This window comes from Sitophilus oryzae, unplaced genomic scaffold (assembly GCF_002938485.1).
Source record: "Sitophilus oryzae breed Bouriz unplaced genomic scaffold, Soryzae_2.0 scaffold_249_pilon_pilon, whole genome shotgun sequence".
Classification (NCBI taxonomy): Eukaryota; Metazoa; Arthropoda; class Insecta; order Coleoptera; family Curculionidae; genus Sitophilus; species Sitophilus oryzae.
In genome coordinates this window covers 816,683-844,290 of record NW_022146806.1, presented here as the reverse complement: position 1 = coordinate 844,290, position 27,608 = coordinate 816,683, and the positions used below count along the sequence as shown (strand labels likewise).

General features: G+C 32.0%; 6 protein-coding genes and 1 pseudogene across 20 annotated transcripts in view; 3 read left to right on the top strand and 4 right to left on the bottom strand.

Moving 5' to 3' along the window:
- LOC115884437 (TWiK family of potassium channels protein 18-like) overlaps window positions 1–27,608 on the bottom strand; it is a 333,903-nt gene that overhangs the window by 271,977 nt on the left and 34,318 nt on the right. The gene's annotated exons all lie outside the window — the stretch shown is intronic.
- Window positions 1–27,608, bottom strand: part of LOC115884436 (inositol polyphosphate-5-phosphatase A) — a 283,771-nt gene that overhangs the window by 242,448 nt on the left and 13,715 nt on the right. For 2 of the 8 annotated variants that reach the window (XM_030903009.1, XM_030903012.1), the window contains one exon: window positions 25,144–25,872. The exons of 3 other annotated variants lie outside the window; for them this stretch is intronic. In XM_030903009.1, the coding sequence (XP_030758869.1) occupies window positions 25,261–25,872 (612 nt within the window). In that variant the 3' untranslated portion in view covers window positions 25,144–25,260. Of the gene's footprint in view, window positions 1–16,499; window positions 17,017–17,203; window positions 17,476–17,877; window positions 18,365–18,881; window positions 19,137–22,116; window positions 22,299–25,143; window positions 25,873–27,608 lie in introns of those variants that run through there. 3 more of the 8 variants (XM_030903013.1, XR_004050562.1, XM_030903015.1) reach the window with 3 other exon arrangements.
- On the top strand, window positions 757–4,686 carry LOC115884443 (beta-sarcoglycan). The gene is made up of 2 exons (XM_030903027.1): window positions 757–1,492; window positions 4,310–4,686. Exons 1-2 carry the CDS (start codon window positions 787–789, stop codon window positions 4,576–4,578), a joined length of 975 nt encoding a protein of 324 aa, XP_030758887.1. The 5' UTR covers window positions 757–786; the 3' UTR covers window positions 4,579–4,686.
- On the bottom strand, window positions 4,672–6,306 carry LOC115884441 (interleukin enhancer-binding factor 2 homolog). Its single transcript, XM_030903024.1, has 3 exons — window positions 6,182–6,306; window positions 5,813–6,113; window positions 4,672–5,756 (listed from the first exon to the last, which is right to left on the bottom strand). Exons 2-3 carry the CDS (start codon window positions 6,107–6,109, stop codon window positions 4,869–4,871), a joined length of 1,185 nt encoding a protein of 394 aa, XP_030758884.1. The 5' UTR covers window positions 6,110–6,113; window positions 6,182–6,306; the 3' UTR covers window positions 4,672–4,868.
- LOC115884435 lies at window positions 6,574–14,075 on the top strand. 7 transcript variants are annotated; one of them, XM_030903005.1, is made up of 7 exons: window positions 6,574–6,589; window positions 9,767–10,004; window positions 10,061–10,171; window positions 10,227–10,396; window positions 10,867–10,918; window positions 11,283–11,338; window positions 11,649–13,992. In XM_030903005.1, the coding sequence occupies exons 2-7, from the start codon at window positions 9,983–9,985 to the stop codon at window positions 13,248–13,250; spliced, it is 2,013 nt and encodes a 670-aa protein (XP_030758865.1). In that variant the 5' UTR covers window positions 6,574–6,589; window positions 9,767–9,982; the 3' UTR covers window positions 13,251–13,992. The 7 variants fall into 7 exon arrangements, with proteins under 7 accessions (XP_030758865.1, XP_030758863.1, XP_030758864.1 ...); XM_030903004.1 differs by lacking the exon at window positions 6,574–6,589 and adding an exon at window positions 6,943–7,051; XM_030903006.1 differs by lacking the exon at window positions 6,574–6,589 and adding an exon at window positions 6,943–7,051 and having other exon boundaries at window positions 10,061–10,175.
- LOC115884434 lies at window positions 6,766–9,717 on the top strand. The gene has a single exon (XM_030903001.1). The coding sequence runs from the start codon at window positions 6,971–6,973 to the stop codon at window positions 9,626–9,628; it is 2,658 nt and encodes an 885-aa protein (XP_030758861.1). The 5' UTR covers window positions 6,766–6,970; the 3' UTR covers window positions 9,629–9,717.
- LOC115884438 lies at window positions 14,301–16,439 on the bottom strand (annotated as a pseudogene).

Sequence of the window (27,608 nt, the reverse complement as noted above, 5' to 3'; positions counted from 1 at the left end):
TTGTATTTTTTTTTGTTTTCTAAATTTCTATACCTAGGTACATGGTAATACTAGTAAGTAATACAGTATGATCGAAAAAACGGAGTCAAGTTGGCTTGGAAATGACGCGGTCGATGACATTCCTCATAAAATTTTACATATAGAGAGAGAATGACAGCGATATTCATTTCCATAGCCAACGGTGACGCTGTTTTTTTTCGATCATATTGTACCATACGATTACGAAAAGCTGCATCAAGCTACCTTAGGAATGACAATTGATGGCATTCAAAATGTAAATTATGTTAGTAAATCTAACCAATTAATGAATATCAATCTTCCATCGATAGCCATTTCCAAGGTACAATTAACCTAACCTAACCTAGCTGTTATCGAGCAGGTTATATTATTATAAACTAATTTCTAGGTACTTACATATAAAGAATAATCCACTCTAGATGGATACACAAAATAAAAAGTTCTTAATTTAAAATAATACACTATAAAAGGCCGGGCACACAACATAAAACGTCTTTACTTTGAGAATGAACACTACGACACTCACAACCACAAAACACATACCTCTCAGCTCCAGAAAAAGTTAGGCACTGATGGCATGGCTGCCGGGAAAAATGACGAAATATTACGATGAGACGGGTGGCGGGAAGAAACTTTTCCTTCCCTCTTACTCCGCCAATGTATTTTTAAATCGACAGTGGCGCCCTCTGACAGCGGGATTTGGCAATTCTTGTTCCAAATCCTGCCATTTAAGTTTTTGCACCGTGGTCCGATCCTGTCCGCCACAAAATGAACGATTACGTCATAGCGTCGCCCCAACACTCGACGCTTTCCGACGACAACGACGCCAGCTCCAGCCGAGAAACCGCCCTCCTAAACAATGGCAACTCCTCCTCGAACAAATGCTTCAAGACGGCCTACGTCGCCCCCGCGGAAAAACAAAAGAAACCCGTAGCCAGGGGCCGTAAAACGTTCGCCTTTTGGACCCTCGTCTGTCTTTTGTTCCTGCTGGCCATCGGCAACTTGATTTTAACCATGACGATCTTGGGCGTCCTGAAATTAGGAAACGGTATGCAGAGTATCGAGCTTCTTCCCAAGGAGGGGTTCTTAAAGATGTTTGGAAACGTTGATTTGGATCACATCTATAAACAAGACGGAAAAATCGAAGGTTTTGACGATGAAAACGTCGAAGTTACCACAGACGACGGTTCGATTATGCTGAATCTTTATACCAAAACGAATCGCGTGGTCAATAAGCTTCAAATTGATAACAACGAAACTGTATTCAAGGGTTTCAATAAGTTCGTGGTCAAAAACAAGCAACAGGACACCATTTTTGACCTGACCAATCCTGTCTTCAATAATGTAAAGAATGTTTATAATTTTAACAGCAAAATTGTTGAGACTAACACTGTAAGAAGCCCGTTGAAGGAAAATCTAAAAATTGAAGGAGAGAGCGTTCATCTAAATGGAGCCGAAGGTACTAAATTAGAAGGTGAGTAAAATAAACAGAAAATATTGATTTCTGATGTTTGAAATATAATTGAGGGCCTTAAAATAAAAAGGCACCAAATAACTTTTTTTTAAATGGACTTAAGTATAGATTTGCACTGGATAGACGTACTTTAGAATAGTTTAGATGCTATTTGATATTAAAAAGGAATTAATCTTTTTACTGGAAGTCCCTCAATTATTAATTCAGAAATTAATTGTATGATTAGGGCAGACAAAAATACCCTAAAGTAAAATAAAATCAGTAGCTACAGTAGGATATGTAAATGAATTAAGTAGGTACGAAAAATTCAAGAGGTGATTGCTTTTAAAAAAAATAAATGGAGTAGCTGTTTGCTGCTTGAATACCTTGCATCTTGTCTATGATGTATTCAAATACTCATTCTAAAAATTTAAATTTTTTGGTGCAAATCGTTTTTGAACCAAATCGATAATATTCTGCTTTTACTTCATCCCATATATGATATAAAAAAATTGGCGCCGGGAGGCACGTATAGCCGCTCATACTACAATATGTTAATATCTCGAAAACTGCGACTTTGACTGATTTTGATATTATTACAAATTTTGTTGCAAATATTATTCCTAATCTTAATTTGAAAACCGCGTTTCGCTAGCTACTGTAATTTTGGAGTTACGATTTTTTTAAATTTTTAACCCCCTCCCATACCCCCTTACCAACCCCCCACCTCCACCAAAAACTAATGGTCAGATTCTCGGGTGCCACAGTATTTTTGTGCCAAATTTGGTTACAATCGGTTCAGCGGTTTTTGAGTTATCGTGTTACAGACGGACAGACAGACAGACACCATGAAAATATTTTGTATTTAGGTCATTTATGACCCAAATAACTCATTTTGAGTGAAATTAAAAAAACTTTTTTTTGCCGATCTTAATAGCCTACCATACCTATTGGTATGGTCGGCTAAAAAGTTGTAGCAAAATGCCAAATTGATAAATATGATGAGTATCCAACAACCTTCTGATTTTTTTTCGTACTTATTCATTTACACCCTGTATACCAGCTATAATGAATTAGAAAAATATTTGTCAATCAATTATTTCAGGCATTTATAATCATGTAACTTAAAACAATCAATCGTCTGGAAATATATCGAAGAATTAAAGGAATACCAATATAGTGTAAATAAGTAATTATAAACAAGGATTATCTGTATACAGGGTGTTTCTTAATGACATGCTAATATTTAAGGGGGTGATATCTTAGACCCTTTCTAAAAGAAAAACTTCATATGAATGTACGTCCTAAACATCTTAATTTCTAAAGATAATAACTCTGATTTTATTACAGATATCTTTATGAAAATTGATACACGTCTTCTATGCATCAAAGTACCTTTTTTGATGTACAGATAATTCTATTTATTTCAACCAGTGCCGTCCATACGGGTTTTACATTGAATATTTTTTAAGAAAAAATTGGTTACACTACTGACTTCTAAATAAAAAGTATTTTAAAAATCTCCATTCGTCTCTAAAACAATTTTTATCTCTTGATTTTTTTCGTCCAACGCATAATTTTTGCTTAAAAAAAATAAAGTCGGTTTATTTAAGGACCAAATTGCTGAAAATCTGATGAGGTGACTGTTGTGTGAAAATCCTTTCTGCATTGGCTGGAAGGAAATTAAAAAATTAAACATTTTTTTGTCAGAGATATTTTGAAAAAAAATAGGAAATTTTACCATCCTGGATCTGGAAAGTTAAGATGTTTAGGACATACAGTCATATGAAGTTTTTTTCTTATAATGGGTCCAAGAATCACCCCTGTAAATATTAGCATGGCGTTAAGGAACACCCTGTATTTGTGATATGTGATATGAACGACTCCAATAAGATCAAACTTTTTTTCCATTTAGCAAAATAAATTAAATAATAAGAACACTATATTTGCTTTTTAACAGGTAAAGTACATGTCTGTTTCTCCAGTGCATTAAAAATTAAATAGCCATATCTTATAATAATCACAGTGTTCTCATTTTAGTTGCTTTACATTATTTTGGCCATCCCGGATCACGGGTGAGATATTTGAAACGTTAAATGTTTATTAGCAAATAGAGATTAATAAAACAAATTGTGTTACTTATTTTTCAAAATGCGAAAATTATAGTCACTATTTTACGGTACATACCATTAAAATATAAATGAACACCATAGAATCAAAAATAAGTTTTATCAACTGGGCTATGAAAAATTTAATGTAATTTCCCAAAAAAAATTGTCAGCGTACAAAGCACACTAGAAAAAAATGTCTATAGTATATATCCATGTATATATCTATGTGGCGGATTCATCTCTCCAAAAAATCCTCTATGGGTATTTCGCCACTGCAAGAAAATCTACAAAATAAAATAGTTATTCTTTGTAAACATTTCTGCGTTAATTCCAAACGGAAACTACTTGTCACAAGTTAGGTTTACAGTTTAACGAACAAAAAAATGCTTAACGTTTCGGAAAGTTTATCTCTTTTCGTCGTCGGAAGCAAAAAAATACAAGAATAAAGAAAAAAAACTATTAAAATACAACTATTCGAGAACACTTTAGTTTTTTAAAACAGATACGTCTACAAAAACCGTTGACGTTCTGTTAAAATGACATATCAAGTTTAACTTGACAAAAAATAACTATTTTATTTTGTTGATTTTCTTGCAGCGGCGAAATACCTACCCATAGAGGATTTTTTGGAAAGCAGATTAGATTATAAAAAAATCGATTGTATTGTAATTCTTTTCTAGTATAATTAACTGAATGCTATTTATTTAAATACCTTTTTCTTTTACAGCACGAGAAATAGTATGGAGCGCTGACCAAGATATTTACCTAAAAGCGAAAAACGGTTCGATAGTCCTAAGCGGAAAAGAGGGCACGTATATTGACGTTAGGAGAATCCCAATTGCAAAACTGGATAAAAAGAATTATGTAACAGCTCAATTTAAAATTTGTGTTTGTATGCCACAGGGAAAATTATTTAGGGTACCTGTCGCCAATGCAAATGACCCTGTATATTGTCATCATGTAGACATGTCCCCTCAACACAACCCTTGTATGTAATTTATTAAGTTTTGTAAATATTATTAGTTTATGGTATAGAAATTTTAGTTTAGTTATTTAGGAATTATATACAAAATAGATCAATAAAATTACTGTTTGTTGTTTAAATACATTCTTTATTACCAAACACACTTTTGTCAAGGTATTGTATCACAAAAAATAATCTAATAAAAAAAGGTCATTTTATTGAAAAGTGTTTGAATGTTACGGACTTAACTCATAGTGAAAATACACCACAAAACATCAATTTTTAACTTCTTACTTCAAACTTTTTATTCGAAATGTTGCTCTTACAAATCTTGTGTTTCCATGCTTTCATCCCCATCACCTTCTTCCATTTCTTCATCTTCCTCGCCATCTTTCTTCTCTGGAGGATTTTCATATGCCTTATCTAAAGGTGACACAACTACACCATCCCAAACTGACATCTCCTTGGCAATATTATTGCTACCTTCCATACCCAAGATTTGTTTATAACCTCCATGTGCAAGCACACGAAGTAAAGTTTGGGCTGTGAGGCAGCAGATGTCTTGCTGTTCTAACGACATAGCCGTATGAATTCTCAAACTTACACCTTCACAAGGATCTGTAATTCCAGCCGATCCTGGCAGGAACAGACCAGCAGCAAGAAGCTGAAATACTCTTCTAAAAGCTACATTTATAGGGAGCGCCTGCCTACTAGGATTATGCATAATGGAGAAATGAGCTAGTAAATCCAACATCCAAGGTGTTAAAGGTTCAAAACCCTCAAATCTCCCACGTATATCGCGAAGTAAACGAATCAAAACCTTAATAGAAGAATGATGAGCATTTTCTTCAAACCATCTGCTGTGACGAATAGCAGCTAAATGACTTGACATTATTTTTTGATCTAAGTGAATTTCTGTGTCTAGTTTACGAAGATTGTGATGTACCGTTGTTACCATCACTCTAACACAAGCAAAAGCATTACTAATTTCAATGCCCCTTTCATTGGTAGCATGAACCAGCTGTTCACCTTTTGGTACAATTTCATTTTTCATTAAGTTCTTTAAATCTTCCTTAACCTTGTTTCCCAAAGCTTCTACAGCTTCCCTTGTTGGAAGAGTTTTTAAAATGACAACTATATCAGCCACATTATGTCCCGCAACCATAGTTCCTTTCTTAAAGGATCCCACTTGGCGTACCTCATCTAATTGCTAAAATATTCCAATATCAAAAAAAACATAATCACATTTTTTAAAAAATAACTTACACAGGAGTCAAAATTTCCAGGAGCCACTACTAAATTATCTAATACTGTTTGTATCTTTGTTACCAAATTTAATATAGCTGTTTGCTCATTAGGTGTAGGAGATAAATCGGCATTTCTCTTCAGTAATGCTTGTGTAAAAGCAGTCTCTTCTGGAGCTGGCTTAGTACGAGGAAATGATGATTCGCACAAAGCCAAATCAAAGGGATGCCGGGGTAAAAACATCTTTACTTTGAAGGGTGGCCTTCCGCCCAAACCACGATTCATGCCGCCTCGGCCTCTCATTCCACCTCTAGCCATTGTACTAAAAAGTAGTTTTTATTGTCAGAACAAAATTAGACGTGCGTCTCATAAATAGTAATCCGTACTTACCTAATTCTGTTAATTTGCGGCTAAAAAGGATAAAACAAATTCCCTCAAGGCTAGAATCACAAAAAGGAAGCCGGAATGACAATTGACATAAGTCGATAAAAACAAGATTTTGCCAACTGAAATTTCTCTAGTCAGTTGGTACTTCATAAAAAAATAAAAAAGGTTGACACTATTGTCAATAGTGGTATACGAAAAACAAACATTCAGAAAACTAAGATAGATGAAAAGCGTAGTATAAGATAATTAAATTAAAATAACAATAGATAATAACAACTATAATACAAAATTTAGTTTTAAAGTAACAAATTATTATTTTTGTAGTAGTTGGCGACACTAGCTTCAGCTCCAAAAAATTCTTCCATGGTATTTCATCATTTGTCATTTTTGTCAATTCGAAATTTGAGTGAGGTTTGAATTTTTTTTTCTATTTTCTGTTGAGATTTTTGATTTTTATTTATTACTTTTCAAGATATTTTATACTAAAAATGTTTTTTTTTACAAAACAAAAAAGCTTCATCACGTATCAAATGTTTGTTAAATATTAAAATGTACATAAATCTCTAACATTGTCTAATAGGTATTAAAAAGATAACCAGATTTTATTCATATCAACGTTTATCGATAAATCTTAAACGATAAATTCAATATTCATTATCTGTTTACTTAAATTAGAGCTACGAGAAATACCTATATATTGTATGATAATATTCAAGTGCAATTAGTTTATAAATTAAAACATGACATAAAATAATTCCGAATCAGTTCAAATTGTTAAATTTTTTAAAGAATATGGAGGAAAAGGATATTTTGTTGGAAGTCTATCCGGAAAAGCAAGTCTCTATTGATATGAGTGATGGTCTTCTTAAAGAGGTACTGAAAAATAACGTGGAACACTTATTTCCTTTATTAACTGAAGAAGACATCAAACGAAAATATAAAGAATTTAAGGGACACAATATCATTACAATTGCCTGCATCAGATCAGAGGTAACAGAACAAACATTGGAAAAACTACTGGAGTATGTATTTGATAGATTTCCTCAAATAGATCTAACAAATGAAAAGTGGTATTATTGGGAACCAATTCATTATGCTGCTCATATTGTAGATTATAACAAATTAAAAACAATTTTGAATAGCCCCTACAAAGACAGAATAAATGTATTGTCAGTTTTTTCAGAAAATGCATTACATGTGTTACTAGAATATGGAAAGAGATCAAAATCATTCAACGTGGATTTTTCGAACGGATGGGAAAAAAAAACATGTCGCGTCATATCTGAAGAGAAAGATAATTTAGTAAGATGTGCTAAAGCTCTGATCAATGCAGGTATAGATGTAAACCACAAAAATATTTGGAATGAATCTCCAATAATTATAGCTCTTAGATACAGATTTCTTAGGGTATTAAACGTTCTTCAGTATCAACCAAACATTGACATAGATTCTTGCAAAGATTTAGTACTTAATAAAACAGCGCGGGATATAATGAAAGAGAATGATATAGACGTAAATGGTATTCCATTCAGTGCTGCAGTGTTTAATGATCCAAGAAATTTGCTTTTTACACTACTTAAGAGCAACAATGAAGATAGATTCCTACGTTACAACAATGAAGATATTAGGAAATATTCTAACTTCATCGACGGTGAAAAAGAAACAACTACAAGTGGTAATTTGTTACAACTATGTCTCATTAAAGGCTTTATTGCCTATCAGAAAGAAAATCATTCAATGAACTTGAACAAAGACATCATGAAGACTAAAATGCTTCGCGTATTTTGTCACAAAGGAATGGTGAATAGTGTAGAACACTTACTTGATAATGACGCAATGGTAAAACAGAATAACAGAATGTTTCATTATTTAAACACCTTCCAACTCGCAGTAAAGCTAAGTTATTATCCATTTTTGGTAATGGTATTTCAACATAGATCAAATCAAATACAACCACCTGACATTTTGGATGTATTAAAAGACGTTAATAGGCCTCCTTTTGATCCAGACAACTATTATTCCAGACATGTTCTCTTTTTACTGTTATGCAAGCTGGACACTTTTTACGACTCTTGCTCCCTAAGCATTAATTATGACTATGTCAATAGATTAAATGATGTCTTGGATTTCTGTATGGAAAACAATAAAGGCAACATGTATGATGAAGTTATCTACCTGGCTCTGCGATTAGGAGCTCAATTATGTGACAGAAAAGATGTCAAGACTGATCCCAAATTAGAACTTCTATCTTGTGAAATCTTAAATAATCATCTAGATCAGTGTATAGGTGTTGATAATAAAATATGTTATAATAGTATAGTGTTTGATGATGAGAATCACTATTCTGAAGTTGATGTTGTACGCAGACTATATCACAGTAACAAAACAAGTGAGCTACTTAATCATCCAGTACTTATTAACTTGATCCACGAAAAATGGACTAAAAGCAAACACGTATTTTATTCAAATTGTATTCTTCATTGTATATTTTTGGTTGTATTGTATATCTACATGGTTTCTTTGCAGATAAATGCCGTTTCTCAGATTTTATTCTGTGTATTTTGTTCTTTTGTGACTTTTTTAACATTAATGGAGTTGTTTGAAATGTATATCTACAGTTTTAGATATTTTTGGGACCCTATGAACTACATTGATCTTTCAGTGCTGTCTTGTAGTATTTACAATATTTATTTTAAGGATGAAAGAGCGATGGTAACAGCGATATTGCTATATACCATTAAAGTTTTATTGATTCTTGGGCAAATACCAAGATTTACTAAATACATGATCATCTTTAGTTCAACGAAATACTTTTTCGAATATGTTTTATTCTACTTCATCCAATTCTTCTCCTTTGCTTTGTGTTTCTTTATTTTGTTAACGCCAGAATCTGAATTCAATGCATTGGGGCAAATTTTCGTAAAACTATTTGAAAGTCTGTTTTTCTTTATAGGGCAGTATGATGGAGAAATAGCTCATCCCATTAATTTTCCTATTTTTTCCCGATTAATAATTACTCTGTTCTTATTTTGCATGACGTTAATTCTCAACAACCTACTGGTAGGATTGATTGTAACTGATATGGATATACTTCAAAAAAGGGGCAAGTTGATGCGTCAATTAAAAATGGCAAAATACGTGGTCAGGGTGGAAAAGTTCATGAGAACCTTCAAAAAATGTTCGTTAAAACGGTTATGCCCGGATACGCGTCTGTTCCACATGGGCCAACAGAAACATCTTCAGTTATCCATGGACATATTGGACGAAGAGGATAAAGAATACCTAAATAAAATTGATAGAAGCAAGAAGTCTTCCACAAGCATTTTAGCTGCCTTACACGATTTCATAGTAAAACAAGTAGATGTAGAGCCAAAACACAAGCAGGACTCAAAAGAAATTTTAGAAAAATTAATTAAGTTAGAAGAGCAACTAAAAAAATTGAAACTATAATGTTACCTACTTTTTTTACTGTATTAGATTTAAGAAAAACAACTTTATTGTATTGGACTGAGTTTACGTTTGTACTTATTTCTACTTAATATTGTTATTTTATCAAACTTTTATATTTACTTAATTTTTTGTTTTTAGATTTACATTTTATGTTACGGAAATTAAAAATAAAATCGAAATGAAATCAGTGTTTTTCTGAAAAGTAAACTCCCATAAAAAAACTGATTAAATTAACAACCTAAAGTGCCTTTGTCGAGATAAATAATGGTATTAATCATTGTTAAGTGTGTATATCGAAGATAAGGCATCAAATTAATGATAAATGGTGTAAATCAGTAGAAATTATCGAGACAAATGATGATCCCAGAAATAAAAGGTTACTTAAACTAAGCTAAATGAATTCTAAAACTTATATTTTGAAATACCTTTCAGACGAGGCAAATTATTATTGCGACCTATGCAGTATATTGATAAACATTCACGATAAGGAAAACCATCTGAATGGCAACAAACACAAATACAAACTTCGGAAAAAAGAGTCCAGTAGGTAATTAGGGGTTGTTATAAGGTGTATGTAGTTATTTTAAGGTATTTTCAGAATCCAGTAATAGAAGCGCAGAATTTGAATGCAAAACTTGCGAAACGAAATTTACCAACGATGAATTTTACAAAATTCATATGGGAAGTAAAACGCATAGGAGGAATTGTCGGAAAAAGGGAATTAAGTTTAATGTAGGGCGTAAAAGGGATTTTGGTTACGGAGTAAAGGTAGGTAGAGTAAAATAGAATAAAGAGATACAGTAAAGTGTAAAATAAAATATCTGGAGAAAAACAAAAAAAATGTAAAAATTATTTTATCAATTTTGCTCTAAATGAGAACAAGTGCCGTATGAAAAAAAATGGCGTCATAGTGGTCATTAACAATCGATGATATCTCTCGAACCGACCACTCTAGTTGTCAGAGACAAGACCTGATATTATTTATTAAAAATTTACATAAGAATATGTCAATAATTAATATTTTATTTAGTTTTAACAGTTTTCAAACAAGACTGTGACGCCGTTTTTTATCGTATATTATACCAATCATTACGCTTATACTATTATATATTGATTAAAAAATCTACTTACCGTATAGATAATTTCCAAGGCAAAAAAATTATTCCATTTTGTTATGCTCGTTTTCTTTATAGAATTAATCAGTGTTTTGTATATATTTCACTTATATTATTATTTAGGACGATGGCGATGGCCACTTTAAACCAACTCCAAGACGAGCTCCATTGCAAAGTAAGTTTCAACACACACGTTATACACGGCGAGTCTTAAATAAGTGCAAATATTTTCAGGACTGGTAGATCTCGATAAAAGAAACATATTTTCTCTTTACCATTATTCAAATAAGTCTAAAATAACCATTTTACTTTGAACAAAAAAATGATTTTTCGCTTAAATTTTCAGAACCGTTGGATCTTTTCTGTTTTCTTTACTCTTAACTAAAAAATTAAAAAAAACTCTAAATTTTAAATTTTTCTTTTCGCGAAAAATCATCATAAACTTGTTTCTTGGATCGAAATATATACTACCCCTAAAAATATTTGCACTTATTTTTAGACTCACCCTGTATAAAATATTTCTAAATTTTTTTTTTCAGAAACTTTTAGCCTTGAACATTATGCAGAACCTACATATTACAAAAGCGTTAAGGAGGTAAGAAAAACTCTATATTTACCAGGTTTATATTTTTTTTTTCAAGAATTTTGTACTAGTGAAAAACGTTGACACAGTAGCCTTTGAAATTACTATCAATGATCATTTCTGTCGGAGCGACCTCTATTTATTACCAAATTTATTTCGTTAAATAAATCTCTTTGAAAATTTGTTATTATTTTTAATTAAATATTCATTTTTGACAATTTTTTTTGTTAAATATATATGACATTTTTTTATTCCAAAGGCCATTGTGACGTTGCTTTTTTTTGGATAATACGACAATCGTACATATCAGTTCTTTTTTTAGAAATACCGTTCGACTGATATCAAAAATCACGAAGAAAAATTACAAGTTTATGTAAATTCTTTGTTGGCCTATTGGGGAGTGGCTCTGGCAACCAATCCCAACGTTGAAGATTTCAAATTCAGCGTCGATAACAAAGATTGGGGCAAATTTGGTGACGTAGTTCTGGAAATTAACTACGTTACGACCCCTGGCGAAAAACCTATCAAAAACATTTACGCTATCAGCCTGAAGTACATATCAAACAACGCTAAACAAATCGATGACATAAACAAAGGGAAATTTAACTTCTCCAAGTTGATTGCGGAGACGCTTGGATTTGAATCACCTAAAAGCAACGAAATAATTAAATACGTCATTTTCACCACTGCAGAACCTTCTCCTAATTTCCAGCCTAAGCTTCGCCTAAAAGTAGACGCTTTTCATCAGAAAAACAGCCATTCTGACTGCAACGCAGACTATATTGACATATCCGGTAGAAGCCTGCATAAAAACGATATTATCAATACAGTTGACGAAAAGGAAAATGCTTTTTTATTATTTTCGACTGATAAAACTCACCCGCTACCAAAAGTTTATTTGTATGCTGGTCAAAAGAAAGTCAAGCGCTTTGGAATGGACATAGACGAGAAAATATCAAAGCTGTTTGTCCACAATCACATCGAAATTCATCAAGCTATCATCGATTTTATAACAGACTGGAATGACGATCTCCTCGGTGGTTCCTACAAAATGAACAAAGAAGACATTTTGGTTAAATTGGGAGATCTACTCTTGACACCTTTTGCCACAAAAGCCGAAGTGATGATGGATTATCATCAGAATTTTAACGCTTGGAACCTGGCGGTCAACTCGGTTGACGTTACTATCCTTCGACCACATCCCTTTATCTTACACAACGTTTGTAGACCAATTAATTTAAAATTAGAACAACTTTACCAACTCAAAATCGATCCTAATCCAAAAGAAGTAAGGGTACCTGACGACAAGTTGCTGGACCTTGATAAAGCCTTAGCTATGTATTTGTTTGAGGAAACGATTGGTATAGACTTTGAACACGTGCCTTTAGACGTAGTATACAGGGCGTTTTGGAAAGCTGGCCTTATACCCCTTATTCTCCACGCTGAGCAAAACGACGACCAAGAGTTTATAATGCAAGTTATTACGGTACTAAAAGGCCTAGGACTAACACGTAAATACATGCTAAAAATGCCAGATGCGAATATAGAGAATCTTACAAAAACTTATAAATATCTTACCTGTTTCGTAAACTTGGACGATGTCATTCAAAAATTTCCCAAAGGTCTTCTGAGTGAGTTAAAAATAGGGATATCAGAGGAGTATTCTTTAGACTTGTCTGTTATACAAGAAAACGATAAATATTTCTCTAAAAAAATCACACCCAATGAATATTTTGATCTAACTTTAGGCAAATATTCTTTTAAAGAATGTTTTGATGTACAATCTGAAAAAGAACCAGAATGGAAACTTGTTTTAAATGATGAACTGATAGAACACCTGAAACAGCAAATTGGACTTCAGGAAGATTATTTTCATGAAAGGGAAAATGGCTGGATCCGTGGTATTAATCCGGAATTACTTTGAAAGGTTAAAGTTAATAAAAAAGCAATATTTATATTCAACGTTTATAAAATTATAACTGCCTTTTTTGTCAGTCTTACAGGTATATGTAAACACAGCACAAGTATTAAAAAAACATCAACTTACATAAAATGAACAAGGATATATAAAGTATTTTATAAGTACTTGTAATAGTTATAGTCTAGAAATTTTTTTTTCTTACTAAGAAAATAAACTTTGGTAAAATTGGGAGATCTACTCTTGACACCTTTTGCCACAAAAGCCGAAGTGATGATGGATTATCATCAGAATTTTAACGTTTGGAACCTAGCGGTCAACTCGGTTGACGTTACTATTCTTCGACCACATCCCTTTATCTTACACAACGTTTGTAGACCAATTAATTTAAAATTAGAACAACTTTACCAACTCAAAATCGATCCTAATCCAAAAGAAGTAAGGGTACCTGACGATAAGTTGCTGGACCTTGATAAAGCCTTAGCTATGTATTTGTTTGAGGAAACGATTGGTATAGACTTTGAACACGTGCCTTTAGACGTAATATACAGGGCGTTTTGGAAAGCTGGCCTTATACCCCTTATTCTCCACGCTGAGCAAAACGACGACCAAGAGTTTATACTGCAAGTTATTACGGTACTAAAAGGCCTAGGACTAACACGTAAATATATGCTAAAAATGCCAGATGCGAATATAGAGAATCTTACAAAAACTTATAAATCTTACCTGTTTCGTTAACTTGGACGACGTCATTGAAAAATTTCCCAAAGGTCTTCTGAGTGAATTAAAAATAGGGGTATCAGAGGAGTATTCTTTAGACTTGTCTGTTATACAAGAAAACGATAAATATTTCTCTAAAAAAATCACACCCAATGAATATTTTGATCTGACTTTAGGTAAATATTCTTTTAAAGAATGTTTTGATGTACAATCTGAAAAAGAACCAGAATGGAAACTTGTTTTAAATGAGGAACTGATAGAACACCTGAAACAGCAAATTGGACTTCAGGAAGATTATTTTCATGAAAGGGAAAATGGCTGGATCCGTGGTATTAATCCGGAATTACTTTGAAAGGTTAAAGTTAATAAAAAAGCAATATTTATATTCAACGTTTATAAAATTATAACTGCCTTTTTTGTCAGTCTTGAAGATATATTCGTAAACACAGCACAAGCGTTAAAAAAATAACTTACATAAAATGAACAAAGATATATAAAGTATTTTATAAGTACTTTTAATAGTTATAGTCTAGATATTTTATTTGTTACTACTCAGAAAATAAACTATTCATAATCAAAGCTTGGCTTTATTATATCTAAATATAAAGATCTTTTAAGAACTTTTTACTATGACAGTATCAAATTTCTTTATCACAAACTTTTATTACTTTACCAAATAATTCTTTGAACATGTCTCATGCCTTCCCAATGAAGAGATTTTGTAAAAAATATATTAAAAGTGATCATGTTTATAACAAAATAAGTTATCAATTCTAGGACAACATTAAAAACTGCAGAGTCCTTATTCTGTATTCTTAATCTAATAATAAGGTATGGCACTAAAAAGTATCTTACTTCCATTAATGATTGAAAAATAAGAAGCGTTACAGCTGGAAAAATACAAGGGAAAAGCTTATATCACTCTTATCCCACACCAATTTTATGATAACATAAAGAGAAAAAATGTAAACTGGAATCATTGAATATCTAAACCACCAGTATTTGCCGTAAAACCTATTCCATACGTAAAATATAAAATGCCTATTATCTGCTAGTAAATATGGATGTACTACAGTATTAAAATAAATTACCAAAACGCTAATCAAAATACTTAAAGTAATAAGCAATTTATGACGTTTGGCAAATAGCAAAAAATTAAAAACTTCACTGGCAAAGTAAGGCCACCCAAAAATTAAACAAAATAAACTGAAATAGAAGACCTGTGGAATGTTAATTGACAATTGATGAGCTTCCTTATCGCCTACGACTATGCTCCCATTAATTATGACAAAAGCAATAAAAAATATTAAAACTGAAAGGTAACATGAGAAATTTAACCAAAACCTGTTTGACATAGTACTTAAAATCCTCCCTGGATTTGTTGCCATGTCCCACACGAATTTTTGAAAGTGCTAAAAATCACATATTAATTTAATAATGTTATAATTATTGTTAGCTTACTTTAACTTACTTTGGCTGGTAATTTTCCATCTTTTTTCAAATGATTTTTCTTTTTAACCCAACCATTATATAGTTCACATAGTACATATTTTGTAGCATAAATTCCCAGAAAAACAACATTAGTTTGTCGGCAAAGAATAGACAAGAATCCTAAAAAAATAAATCAATTTATAAGTACCACAAACTCAATATTACACTTCTTTTTATTAACGTACTATTATTTTTATGAAATATAAAGGTTTTCTGATGCAAAATTGTGGAAATACATATCATTTAATTTATCAGAAACAAATGATTACAAATAATAAAGTATTTTTTTTAAGTTTCCTAATAAATAAAAAAAAATAATGTTACCTGCCAGAGAAGAAAGATAATGAAAACCTTTTTCACTTAAAATAATAACTAGAAGAATTGATGTTAGAGATACCATATCTGTATAATAAATGTGTGACAAGAAGTACAACGGTGGTAAAAGAACCATGGCTATTGCTGACAAAATCCTTTGCCATTGTTTCTACAATAGAGATATACCTATAATTATGTTTTGTAAATAATATACGTAATTTACCTTTGTATTGCAAGAGAAAATAATGTAAAATAGAAACAGATTGATACACGAGAATATCAGCGATATGAATCTTAAATTATAAAGTTTACATAATCCAAATGGGCCCAAAATAATAGAGCTTATTAAATACAGCCCTGGCAACGTGGTAACTTTAGGATCCCACTAAAAACAATAAGATATAAAATGCTGAACAAACATATTTACATGTTACCTTATCAAATTGAAAAAAACAATACTGTTCACCCAAGGGGAAATGAAATTCTTCGTCTATTATCAAATGCGATCTTTTATAAACCTTATCGAATAAAATTTTCGATAAAACACTGTATATTCCGACCACTGCAATTACCACAAAATTTGAAATTTCCATAATTTTTATTAAAAAATAAAACAAAGTTTGGAAAATATACCGCACATTACTTGTTTCATAACTGAGGTTATGTTAAAAATCAGCTGTCATAAAAAAACCATAGATTATATAATCCGGAAAATTAAAACTTAGTAAACACTGTTGTCAAACTGTAAAATTTTGTATTAAAAACCAGTAAATTTCAACATGGACAATTTATAAATTTAAATATATTTGTATTTTAATAACATCGAAACTATGTCAGCCATTCTTTTATAGTAGAGTTCGCTACGATATTGATGATCTTGATACATATCATCGAAAAGCAACCTTCCGCCTTCAACCATTTCAGATAACGTTTTCGCTTCCGACTCGTCTCTTAACAAAAAGTCCATATTACCAACGGCAACAAAGAAAACTACTTTGCAAAACATTTTCCAGTGAGCTTCCAACAAATCGTAAGGAAATATTTCGTTGATGTTTATACCGGCACTGTTCAAATTCTCACCGAGTATTTTGTAATAAATTGAAAGGTATTTTTTGTGGTTTTCTAAAATATCTTTAGAACCTGAAAGAAAAAGGAAATAACACAAATCGTACGCAGGCGATCCGATTTTCGATATTTGCCAATCCAGAAAACAACATGTCGTTGGTTTTTCCGATTTTAAAGCATCCTAAAAATGAAAAATTTAGATAAAATCCTCAATACACTCGGCAACGTTGCAATTTTAAATATATATTAATCGTATATGCAACCAAGTATACAAGTAAAATTTTAATATATTTTTAGAAAATATATTAAAATTTAAATTTCTTTTAAATTAGAAGGCATTATTGTTTTTTAAATAAACCTATACTAACTTCGTATTTAAATAATAAGTTGTTACACCATGAATCGCCGTGGATAATAACTAAATTAAGATTATCTTCGGAGACCTCTTTGAAAATAACTTCAACATTTTGCTCGATTCCTTTTAAAGCATTGATAGCTTCGTCATTCTCTTTGACGGCGGAATAGACATAGCTAAACCGTTTTTTCATTTGTTCTACCCACGAACCGAAAAAATCTTTCAGATAATCATTTAAATTTTCAGAAAATTGAGCATATTGCTCAGGACGATGATGTTTTAAAACTGAAAATAGAAATTATTAAAATGATTTAAAAAGTGTTTAATTAAGTGAAAAAAATAAGATGTACGGGATTGGAATACTACAAGCATAATATTGAAAGTTACAAAAAAGATTTAAATTTTTAGTCGATCTCATATAACTCATAGAAAAAATGAATATTTTTTTAATATAAAAACAAGAAAACTACTCTCAATACATTTTGTGATATCGATTCTGACTGAGTATAGGAAGTGCTTAACAAAACATAGTGTTTAATAAAAATAGTGCTGATTTATAAAATACAGGATGTTCCATTTAAAATGGCGGAGAATAGTGTACTTTAATTTTCAGAATTCTTTTTTATAGAATTTTGTTTAGAATATTGATAACTTGAATATAATTTGAAAAATTATTTAGATACATACCAAAAGATAGAGAATGTATTTTTGCCAATTCTTTGATAATCATTTCGATATGATCGTGGTTCATCGTTAGTTTTCTGTCTTTCAAAAGAAACCCCTCGGCTTTCATGTTATCGAAAACCAAAAATTCCTCCTTATCGTCCAAACATGCCCCGTGAAACTTCGCAAAAGCACGGGTGGGGTGCGGAAGGTCTACATCATTTTGTATACTCAAAAAAGCAGGTATAACTTCTTTGTATATAAAAGCTTCTCTTTGGTAGCATTTTGTTACCGGGAACTGTTTCCTTAACTCTTCATTTTTATCTGCGCACTTTATTATCAACGATTTTTGTCTGTCTCCTTCCAAAATCTTCACAGAAAATATTATTCCCAGATAGTTATCCCCTTTCTTAGACCCTGCTTCAATTTTGAGTTTAAATTTGTTAAAACCATATTCTGCGGCTACTTTGTTCACAAAATTGGTCTGTTTCTGGGTAAGCATTTTCGGACACTATGCAAGATTAGTTGATGAATTAAAATTGTGAATAAGAGTGCGTGATAAACTACATACTTCATAGCAAACATTGAATTAGAAATAGACCATAGTCTTTTGAAAAATTTTCAATACGAAATCTGAAGCTTCAAATCCTTCAATTATAATTCAAACAGCAAATTTAATAAATTATAAAATTGCTTTAAATTAGCTCGAGTTTGTTAGCAATTATAATGATAAACAAAAAGAATTTTTAAAATAAATTCAGGAACAAAAAAATCGTGAATTTGATCGTCTGCACCCGTACTAAACAAATTACAGTAAAACTGCGGAGAAAAATAATAGTTATGCATCGGTGTAATAGGAAAATGCATTATATAATGCATCAGTGTAAATAAATTTCAAGGATATCTACCAAATTGCTTTGCAAAAAGCTAATCAGTTTTCGTATCGTTGAAGTGATGTGTTTGTCAGTATTTATATAAACTAATAACAATTAATCACAGTTAATCATTTAATAATTATTTATACTAACGTTCCATATATATTTGCGTATATTGCACAAAACATTTAACGACAAGGACTTTAAATGATACATTTCTTTGGTTTGGTTTGTCTAAGCTTAGAATGAACACGTATATGAGATCTTAAAGGGAGGATTCCTTAAGAACTTTTACTGAATGCACTATATTTTTTATGTAAATGTATTCGCTCAAAGAATCGTGTGATTCTCGTTTCTTGTCTTCGTCTATAGACAAAACAGGAGCAGTGCATTTGTGAGGTACTATTCCTGAAACAAGGATTTATGATAGAAGCAATCATTTTATTTTGGTTAATACACACAAACATCTAAATAGGGTTTCCAAATCGGGATTCCGGTATATTTAATCCCGAAATCTCGATATTAAATCCCGGGATCCTGAAAATCTCGAAAAATTTAAATGCCCTATATACAGGGTGGTCCGAACTGTATTCCGGAAACTTCGGCAGCATATTCTGCAGATAAAACTAAGTAAAAAAGTTTGTATAGTCTGTCCAACGACAAAATCCTTGACAGTGATAGATGTGTCTGTCATTTTAATTTCAAAGTAGTTTATTTTATTTTACATAGAAATATGTTGGTACAATTGGAACGCATAATTAATTAATATATTTAAATTTTGAGTGACAAGTGATTACTTCAAAATATTGCAAAAAAAACTGTATAAAACTGAAAAAATCTAATCTTGGTTAATTAACTTTAATCTTAATTTTGTCTGCTAGTACTGAAATGTATTATTTACCTATCGTGTGATGTTATTTTACAGAAACTCCAGTTTTTGGTACCATATACGAGATGGTATACAACTTTATTTGTGGCTAATACAACTCTCTGGCCATAGCAAGCCATAGTGTCTGACAAACTGTGTTTCTGGCGGTCTCTGGGCACCGAATATTAACTGTAAACTATGGTCTGGGACAACACTTAATTTTGCTTCGAGTTTTCCTCCACTTAATTTTAAAAAACACGAAACACAAGTAACAACACAGTCCAAAAAATTTGACACAAAATTATAACCTATAATTTGGCAAGAGTTTGACAACTCTCAAAAATCTAAAGTCGGGTTCATACGCATCGGAGTCCGTTTGTCGTTATCGTTGCGTCAAACCAATAATATTGAAACATGATCTGTCGTTTTTGAAATAAACCAATAAAACTGGTTAAAAACAACAAGAGACGACGCATGACGTATTTACTTATAAACCCATCCATAGTTAACTTAAAAAATATTAGAAACTTTTTTTAGTGAAATAAATGGATTATTATGGAAGTCATGTGCTTTTTTTCTGTCATAGTCTGTCGAAATCTTACCTGAGAAAAAAAAACAGAGTATATAAATGTATGCCCTAAAATGCTTAGTTTCGGAGATACAGGGTGTAGAAGTTTCATTTTTATTTCGATTTTTTCCAAATAATTTCTGAAGTAACGTCAATATTTGGATGAAAATTGGTGGATGGGTGTTTTTTGATCTGAGAAATTTGATTTTGATGTCAATATGACTCCCATTTGTAGGTGGCGCTCTAAGAAAGTGGATAACTACCTGGGAATAATATTTTCTGTGAAGATTTTGGAAGGAGACAGACAAAAATCTTTGTGCGCGTTCAGGGAACACAGCGGCTGACCGACCGCTGAGTATTTTACTCAGCGGCTGACTGTTTTTGCGTGTAAAAAGAGACCGTTTAGGGAAACCGCTTACTCAGCCACTCAGCCGCTGACCGTCCCTGAACGCGCCCTTTGATAATAAAGTGCGCAGATAACAATGAAGAGTTAAGGAAACAGTTCCCGGTAACAAAATGCTATCAAAGAGAAGCTTTTATATACAAAGAGGTTATACCTGCTTTTTTGAGTATACAGAATGATGTAGATCTTCCGCATCACGCGTGCTTTTGCGAAGTTTCACGGAGCATGTTTGGACGATAAGGAAGAATTTTTGGTTTTCGTTAACATGAAAGCCGAGGGGTTTCTTTTGAAAGACAGAAAACTAACGATGAACCACGATCATATCGAAATGATTATCAAAGAATTGGCAAAAATACATTCTCTATCTTTTGGTATGTTTCTAAATAATTTTTAAATTATCAAAACATTTAAAACACACTATATGTGTTTTAACTGTTTTGGTTTGGAGTAATAACTTTTCGTCGGTACCTGTATAAAACTACTGAGTAAATAAATATACATTTACGACTTTTTTTTAAATAAAAAAGGTCTCTTGGTAAAAATCGCTACAAGTAATGGTTCTCGAGATATTTGGAATCGAAATTATCAATACCTGTCATCATTGACATAAATTAAACATGTTGACTAAATAGTTATTAGACTGAAATCACAAATTTGAAATCCTTTTTTGTCAAAAGTTCAAAAGAAACTGTTTAGTCTTCATTTTTTCACAGAAAAACTTGATTAATTTAAAAAAATAAAAATTTATTATTTCACTCAAATAACTATACTCAACGTGTGCTTATTTTTTGTCAATAATGACATGTATTGAATATTTTCATTCTAAATATAAATAGGAGTAATTTTAACATCAAAATCAAATTCCTCGTGTCACAAAACTCCCAGATACCAATTTTCATACAAATATTGACGTTACTTCAGAAATTATTTGGAAAAAATCGAAATAAAAATGAAACTTCTACACCCTGTATCTCCGAAACTAAGCATTTTAGGACATACATTTATACGAACTTTTTTACTTATTTTTATCTGCAGAATATGCTGCTGAAGTTTCCGGAATACAATTCGGACCACCCTGTATATCTAAGGTTATATTTTCGTGGTTGGTATATTTTATTTTATTTTTCAACAAGAATTCATTTATTTTAATCACTAAATATGAATGATACTTTGTTTTGTCTATTTTAATAAAGCTCTTTCCTCATTTTCTTTTTGATATACATATGTATTGCATGTTTATTAAGTATTTCTTTAGATTACATTTCTCATTCTGATAGTCAATCCCGGGACCCCGGGATGATAGGTTCTAATCCCGGGATAACAAAACGGGATCCCGATCCCGAAAATTGGAAACCCTACATACGTCTAAACAAGTGCAAAAGAAAAAGTAATGCTATAAACACATAAATTAAAAAAAGTGTTGGAATTCAAGAGAATTATTTTTACTTTTTGCAATATTTATGTTTTTAGACATAAACAATACCCAATAAATAACAGAATTACAATAAAATGTCTATTTTTTAACGGAAAATAATAAAAAAATACTTACTAAATTTAAAATATCAAACAACAATCACAAAATAAAAATATGCTAAAATTTGTATAACACACACGAGCTAAATAAAAAATACTTTAGGAAAATGGCAGTTTATAAAATTTAAATTTACACGAATTCACAAACAAATCTACACAGGTGTGGATCTTTACCCACTGGGTGAAAAATTGAATACGCTGTCCCCACCCATATTCTAATTTAAGAATTAGAGTAAAAAACTTGTTATTTACATTTATAAACAAAAAACGACCTCTATGTCTATTATACAGGGTTGGAATGTTTGGAATGATCGAAAATAAACGGCGTTAAGTTGCCTCGAAAATGACTATCGATGGCATTCCTCATATAATTTTGTAAATAAAATGAGAGCGATCTTCATTTCAAAGCCAATCTTACGTTGTTTTGTTGCAAAATCAATCTAGGGATGAAAAATAGTAAGTTATTGAAAATGGAGTACATAATATAAACACCGTATAATATTTCTCCAAATCACATCTAAACAGGCAAGAGTACAATTTTTAATCAACGCAAATCATCAATAATTAATATTTGAGTAGGAATAATATTAACAACGTCAAAATCTAATATTCTCTGAAAATTAGTTACTTTTTAATGTTGCATTTGATGCTTCCATAATATACAGGGTCTTTCACTTAACTTAAACAACTTTAACTTGCGCTTTAAAACTAATAATTATTTAAAATTAATTTTTAGATGCAGACATATTATAATAAATGAAAAATCTTCAGTGCATTATTTGGTTTTAAAAACTTAAATAAGCTTAAAGAAATTAAGCATTAAAATTGTTACTGCATTTTCACAAAATTGTAAATATTTGGAAAACGTTAAGATTTTAGTGAGGCGAATCTTGATCAAATTTACCTTTATTTCACTTGTAAAAACTAAAAGTGTAATAATACACAGGGTGGTCTGTTCTCAAAATACAACTTTTATATTTAGGACACTGTGTAGTGTACAGGGTGGGTCAAATTCGACGCTTTTCAATGGAAACACCCTTTTCTATAGAAGATAGACGAAAACTAATATCGGTGTCTGGAGCTCAATTTTCATCAAAAACATGATGGTGAAAACCGCACATCAATATCTGTTACCGTTTCGGAGTTAGGGGGTGTTTTTTTCACAAAATGTGCATTTTTAACAAATCGCTGTAACTTTTTTGCTATCCAAAATTTTATATTTCTATAAAAACATTTCCAAAGCACCTTTTTGCGTAGAATTTAATGGTTTAAGTATAATTTTTTTAAAATTAATATTTAAGAGTTATCAATAGAAAATTGATTTTTTATTTGGGACAGCCTCTATATTTTTAAATAACTGAAAAGAATTTAAAATTACCTTTCCAAAAATATAGCACCCCTTCGAAATACAGAATTTTTAAAAGTTCGCCACTTTTAACTAGTAGGCTTTGGACCCCTTATTGATGATATGCCTTTAATGGAACTCGAAAACATATTTTTCCAGCAAGACAACGCACCGCCTCTGGACGCTGAAGTTATCAGCAAATTTTTGCATCCAATTTCAAGAATAATTGAATAGCCAACCAAGATTCCAGCCGTTGGCCGTCGAGGCCGCCTGACTTAGTGCCCATGGATCTAATCCTATCGATATATTTGCGGAAAAATAAAGGTTCCTTATTCTTCCGTATAATCTAGACAAGAATTAGAAATACTTAGCAGTTATGAGAGAGTATCTTTCACCCCCACTGAGTTAATGAATTCCGCGAGAAATGTTCAAAAACTGCCCCGTCTGTCCATAACAGAAGACGGTCGATATGTCGAACACCTATAGCAAAATCTCATGTCTTGGTTTACTATATATTTTTATTGTTATTAGATATAGTTTAAATGTGTTGATGTTGATTAAATATATTTTAAATAGTTATAAAATTCGGCATCTCTCATAGCAAATATTATTTTCGTTTTAATTGATGCTCACAGCTAGATTTTTTTGCATTGCAGCCGGTACCGTTCAAAGCCTACTCATTTAAAGCGGGCAAATTTTTATATACTCTATATCTCGAAGAGGAATCGAGCAAAATATCAAGTGTGTTATATTTTTGGAAAGGTAATTTTAAATTCTTTTCAATAAATTAAAAATATACAGGATGTTCCATATAAAAAATCAAATTTTCTGTTGATAATTCTTAAATTATTAATTTTAAAAAAAATATACTTAAACCATTAAATTCTACGTAAAAAGGTGCTTTGGAAATGTTTTCATAAAAATACAAAGAAAAATTCCATAACAAAAAAGTTACAGCGATTTGTTAACAGTGCATATTTTTGAAAAACACCCCGTAACTCCGAAACGCTAACAGATATCGATATGCGGTTTTCACCATCATGTTTTTGACAAAAATTGAGCTCCAGACACCGATATTAGTTTTCGTCTATCTCCTATAGAAAAGGGTGTTTCCATTTAAAAGCGCCGAATTTGACCCACCCTGTACTTTTAGAAGTAGTGTGAATAACCCTGTGATATACTAGTTTAACTTAACATTCTCTACATTTCTACTAAGCTTATTTTTGAAAAAAATGATATAAAACGGCATCATAAATAAGCTCTATCTCAGTTAAAAATATATATATTTGATTATACAGGTTGTTAACTGGACAGTTACTTATAGGGGAACAGAATGGCAACACTGCCTATTGAGAACGCATGCACTTATAGGGTTTTCTACCGACTCGTCCCGTCGCGGCGTCTATCGACGAGCGGGCCGAGGTTGCCATATTTCAACCATAAAGCTCTTGCCGCGAGTAATAAACAAATTAACAACCTGTATAGTATTTTATAGCCAGAAGAAACATTAATAAATCCAAACAGAAAGACTTTTAAACTGCCATTTCTAAAACTTGTTTTTTGAATATTTTACAGATACATATCCAGATAAAATTTTAAAGGTATATAAAATTTAAAAAAAAAACACTTTAAATAATCTACATTCAAACTAATCAAACTAAAAAAAATACGAGCGGGTTAAAAAAATTAAAAAAAAATATTTCTAACATTCTTTTATTAAGTCGAAACAAATACAAAAAAAAATCAAAAAAATTCTCAGACTTCAAACAATGAAAATAAAACATAATCCACAGGCTCTACCGCACTAATACAGCATCATGCTATAGCACATACAGCCTCAATGCACGATATATTTTTTTTCCGAGATTTTTTCTTAAACCTAATAAAATTGAACCTTTTGTACTCGATATTGCTTCCTAGTGTTCGCGTTTTTGTTGAATTCGCCCGAGATCTTACGTTAGAACTATCACCGATACGATCAGTACTTTCGTCAACTATCACACTCCGTCGTGCAAGCGAAGAATTATTGCTATCACCGTCCGAAGACAATAAAATATTTTCTAGCTTATTTTTAAGTTGAGCCGGACAAAAGGAAGTTCGCCTCTGAACTTCCGGTTCTTCCGAGTCGTTTTCCTCAGAAAAAGGCGATCGCGAGGCAGAACTCTCTGGAGTATAGGGCTCCAGAGTTGTCTGAACCCTGGCGGAGGGTTGTAAGTACTTAGAGTTAGTTGTCGCGACTTCCGGAATTGATTTTTCGGTTAAGTAATCGTCGCTCGTATCGATAATGTTTATAGGAACGGTGACTAAAGTTCGACAGAAACATCGACACTTATCATCGGAAGGCAAGCGTAGCAGCGGTGGTGCACTATCGCCACAACATCTAACTATACCTGCGTCTTTCGCCAGCTTTAGTTTAAGGTACACAGGCTAAAAACAAAACCAGAATAAGTTTAGTGTACGATCAAGTGGTGTAAAAATGAGATATACCATATTAAGTTAACCCTCAACTGACGTGGTAGAGTACAGCGGACCCCCAGCACTATTTAAACTTCTGTACAATTTTTATGTTTAATATTTAGACCTCGCCGCACCATTTACCTTTAAGTTAGGGTACCCATATGCAACTGTTAAAGGCGCACATGTTTTTATCAAGTATTGTTCCTACCAGCGCAGGGGGGTAAGTTTCATTGGGACTTGCGTGGCACCACCACGCCAAGAATGTTTCATTATTAGGATGGTGGGTAGTCCAAAAAGTGTGCGTCACGGGGACGCTAATTTGAGGAAGCATTAATCGAGTGGTTTGATGAACTTAAAGAGACTTAAGTGATATCAAGAGCATCTAGACATTGATTTTTCCCCGAAGAGTAACCATCCCAAGCAACACAGATAGTTCCAAATCCCTTCGGTTTAAGACTGGCTACTAAAACATAGTTCCTGGGTGCACCCTGTTACCTATTTTGTCACTATATCCGGTAATACCACTGCAAAGTATTTTTGGATAGTATCTGTTACCACCCTGTTACTAGTCATTTGGAATTTAAACACCCAAAATTAAGGTAGCCAATGGGTTGTTGCGTCTAGTAACTGGGACTACGCAAATCCTTTCATTGTTACCACTAAGTGGCAAAATCTACATAGTGACAATAAATACGGAACGGCTACCAGCCTGTGCTACTAAACTGGGTGTATGAAGTACTTGTTACTATATAGTCCCATGAATAGTCGCAGTACCCTATATTTTGGGTCTTAAAGTTACGAGGCATTTGGGTACTGATTGTTGGTCCCAAAATAGTAGCTGCAACTATGGTTTGTTACTATAAAGTAACGGGTACTATACTCCTATTGACGTCTTGCTACTATAAAGTTGTGGAAACTAAAAAATATTTCTTTACAGTAGCAGATCGCGTATTTACCCCCGGTTAACGGACAGGATCGTTACCACAAGAATAAAGATCAATAAAATTGTTTGTTCACTGCGCTGCTAGTGGAACTTTCTAGACAAGTTCACCAGGATAAAGGGTTTATTGGATTAAATATAGAGAAGTATGACTGGGCTTTGATATGACAATAAATTATTTTAAATTTATTTTTGAAAATTCATATACATATTATTATTATGCATAATTGTCGTTTTTTCTATATATTTGTAAAGTTCTTATAGCTGCATTTTTCTAGGAATGTCGAGTTGGTTCCTGACTAGCCACTGACAGCCTGACTAGCCACATTGCTTTAACAGATTTACTTGGTATACTAAAAAATGAATTTCCAGGAAACAGCAACATCATTGCCAGGAAACAGCAGGACTTTATTGAGTACACTGAGATATTGTGTCATTGGTACAATGGAATAAGGACATTTTAGTAGCACGTTTATCCGAACAGACCAACCTAGAATCGATGTCTCTAATTTTTAGTGTTGATGGCTTGCCTCCATTTAAGAGTTCTCCATTAAAATTTTGGCCGATACTCCTAAAAATGCATGAATATCCTTGCGATCAACCTTTGGTGGCAGCTGTTTATTGTGGCAAGTCAAAAGCTCCATTACAAGAATTTTTACATGATTTTGTAACAGAATTAAATGAGATTTTGGAGACTGGAATTGAAGTAAATCAGATTAGGGTGAAAGTAAAAATTCGATTTTCTCATTCATCATTTTTTTTATTC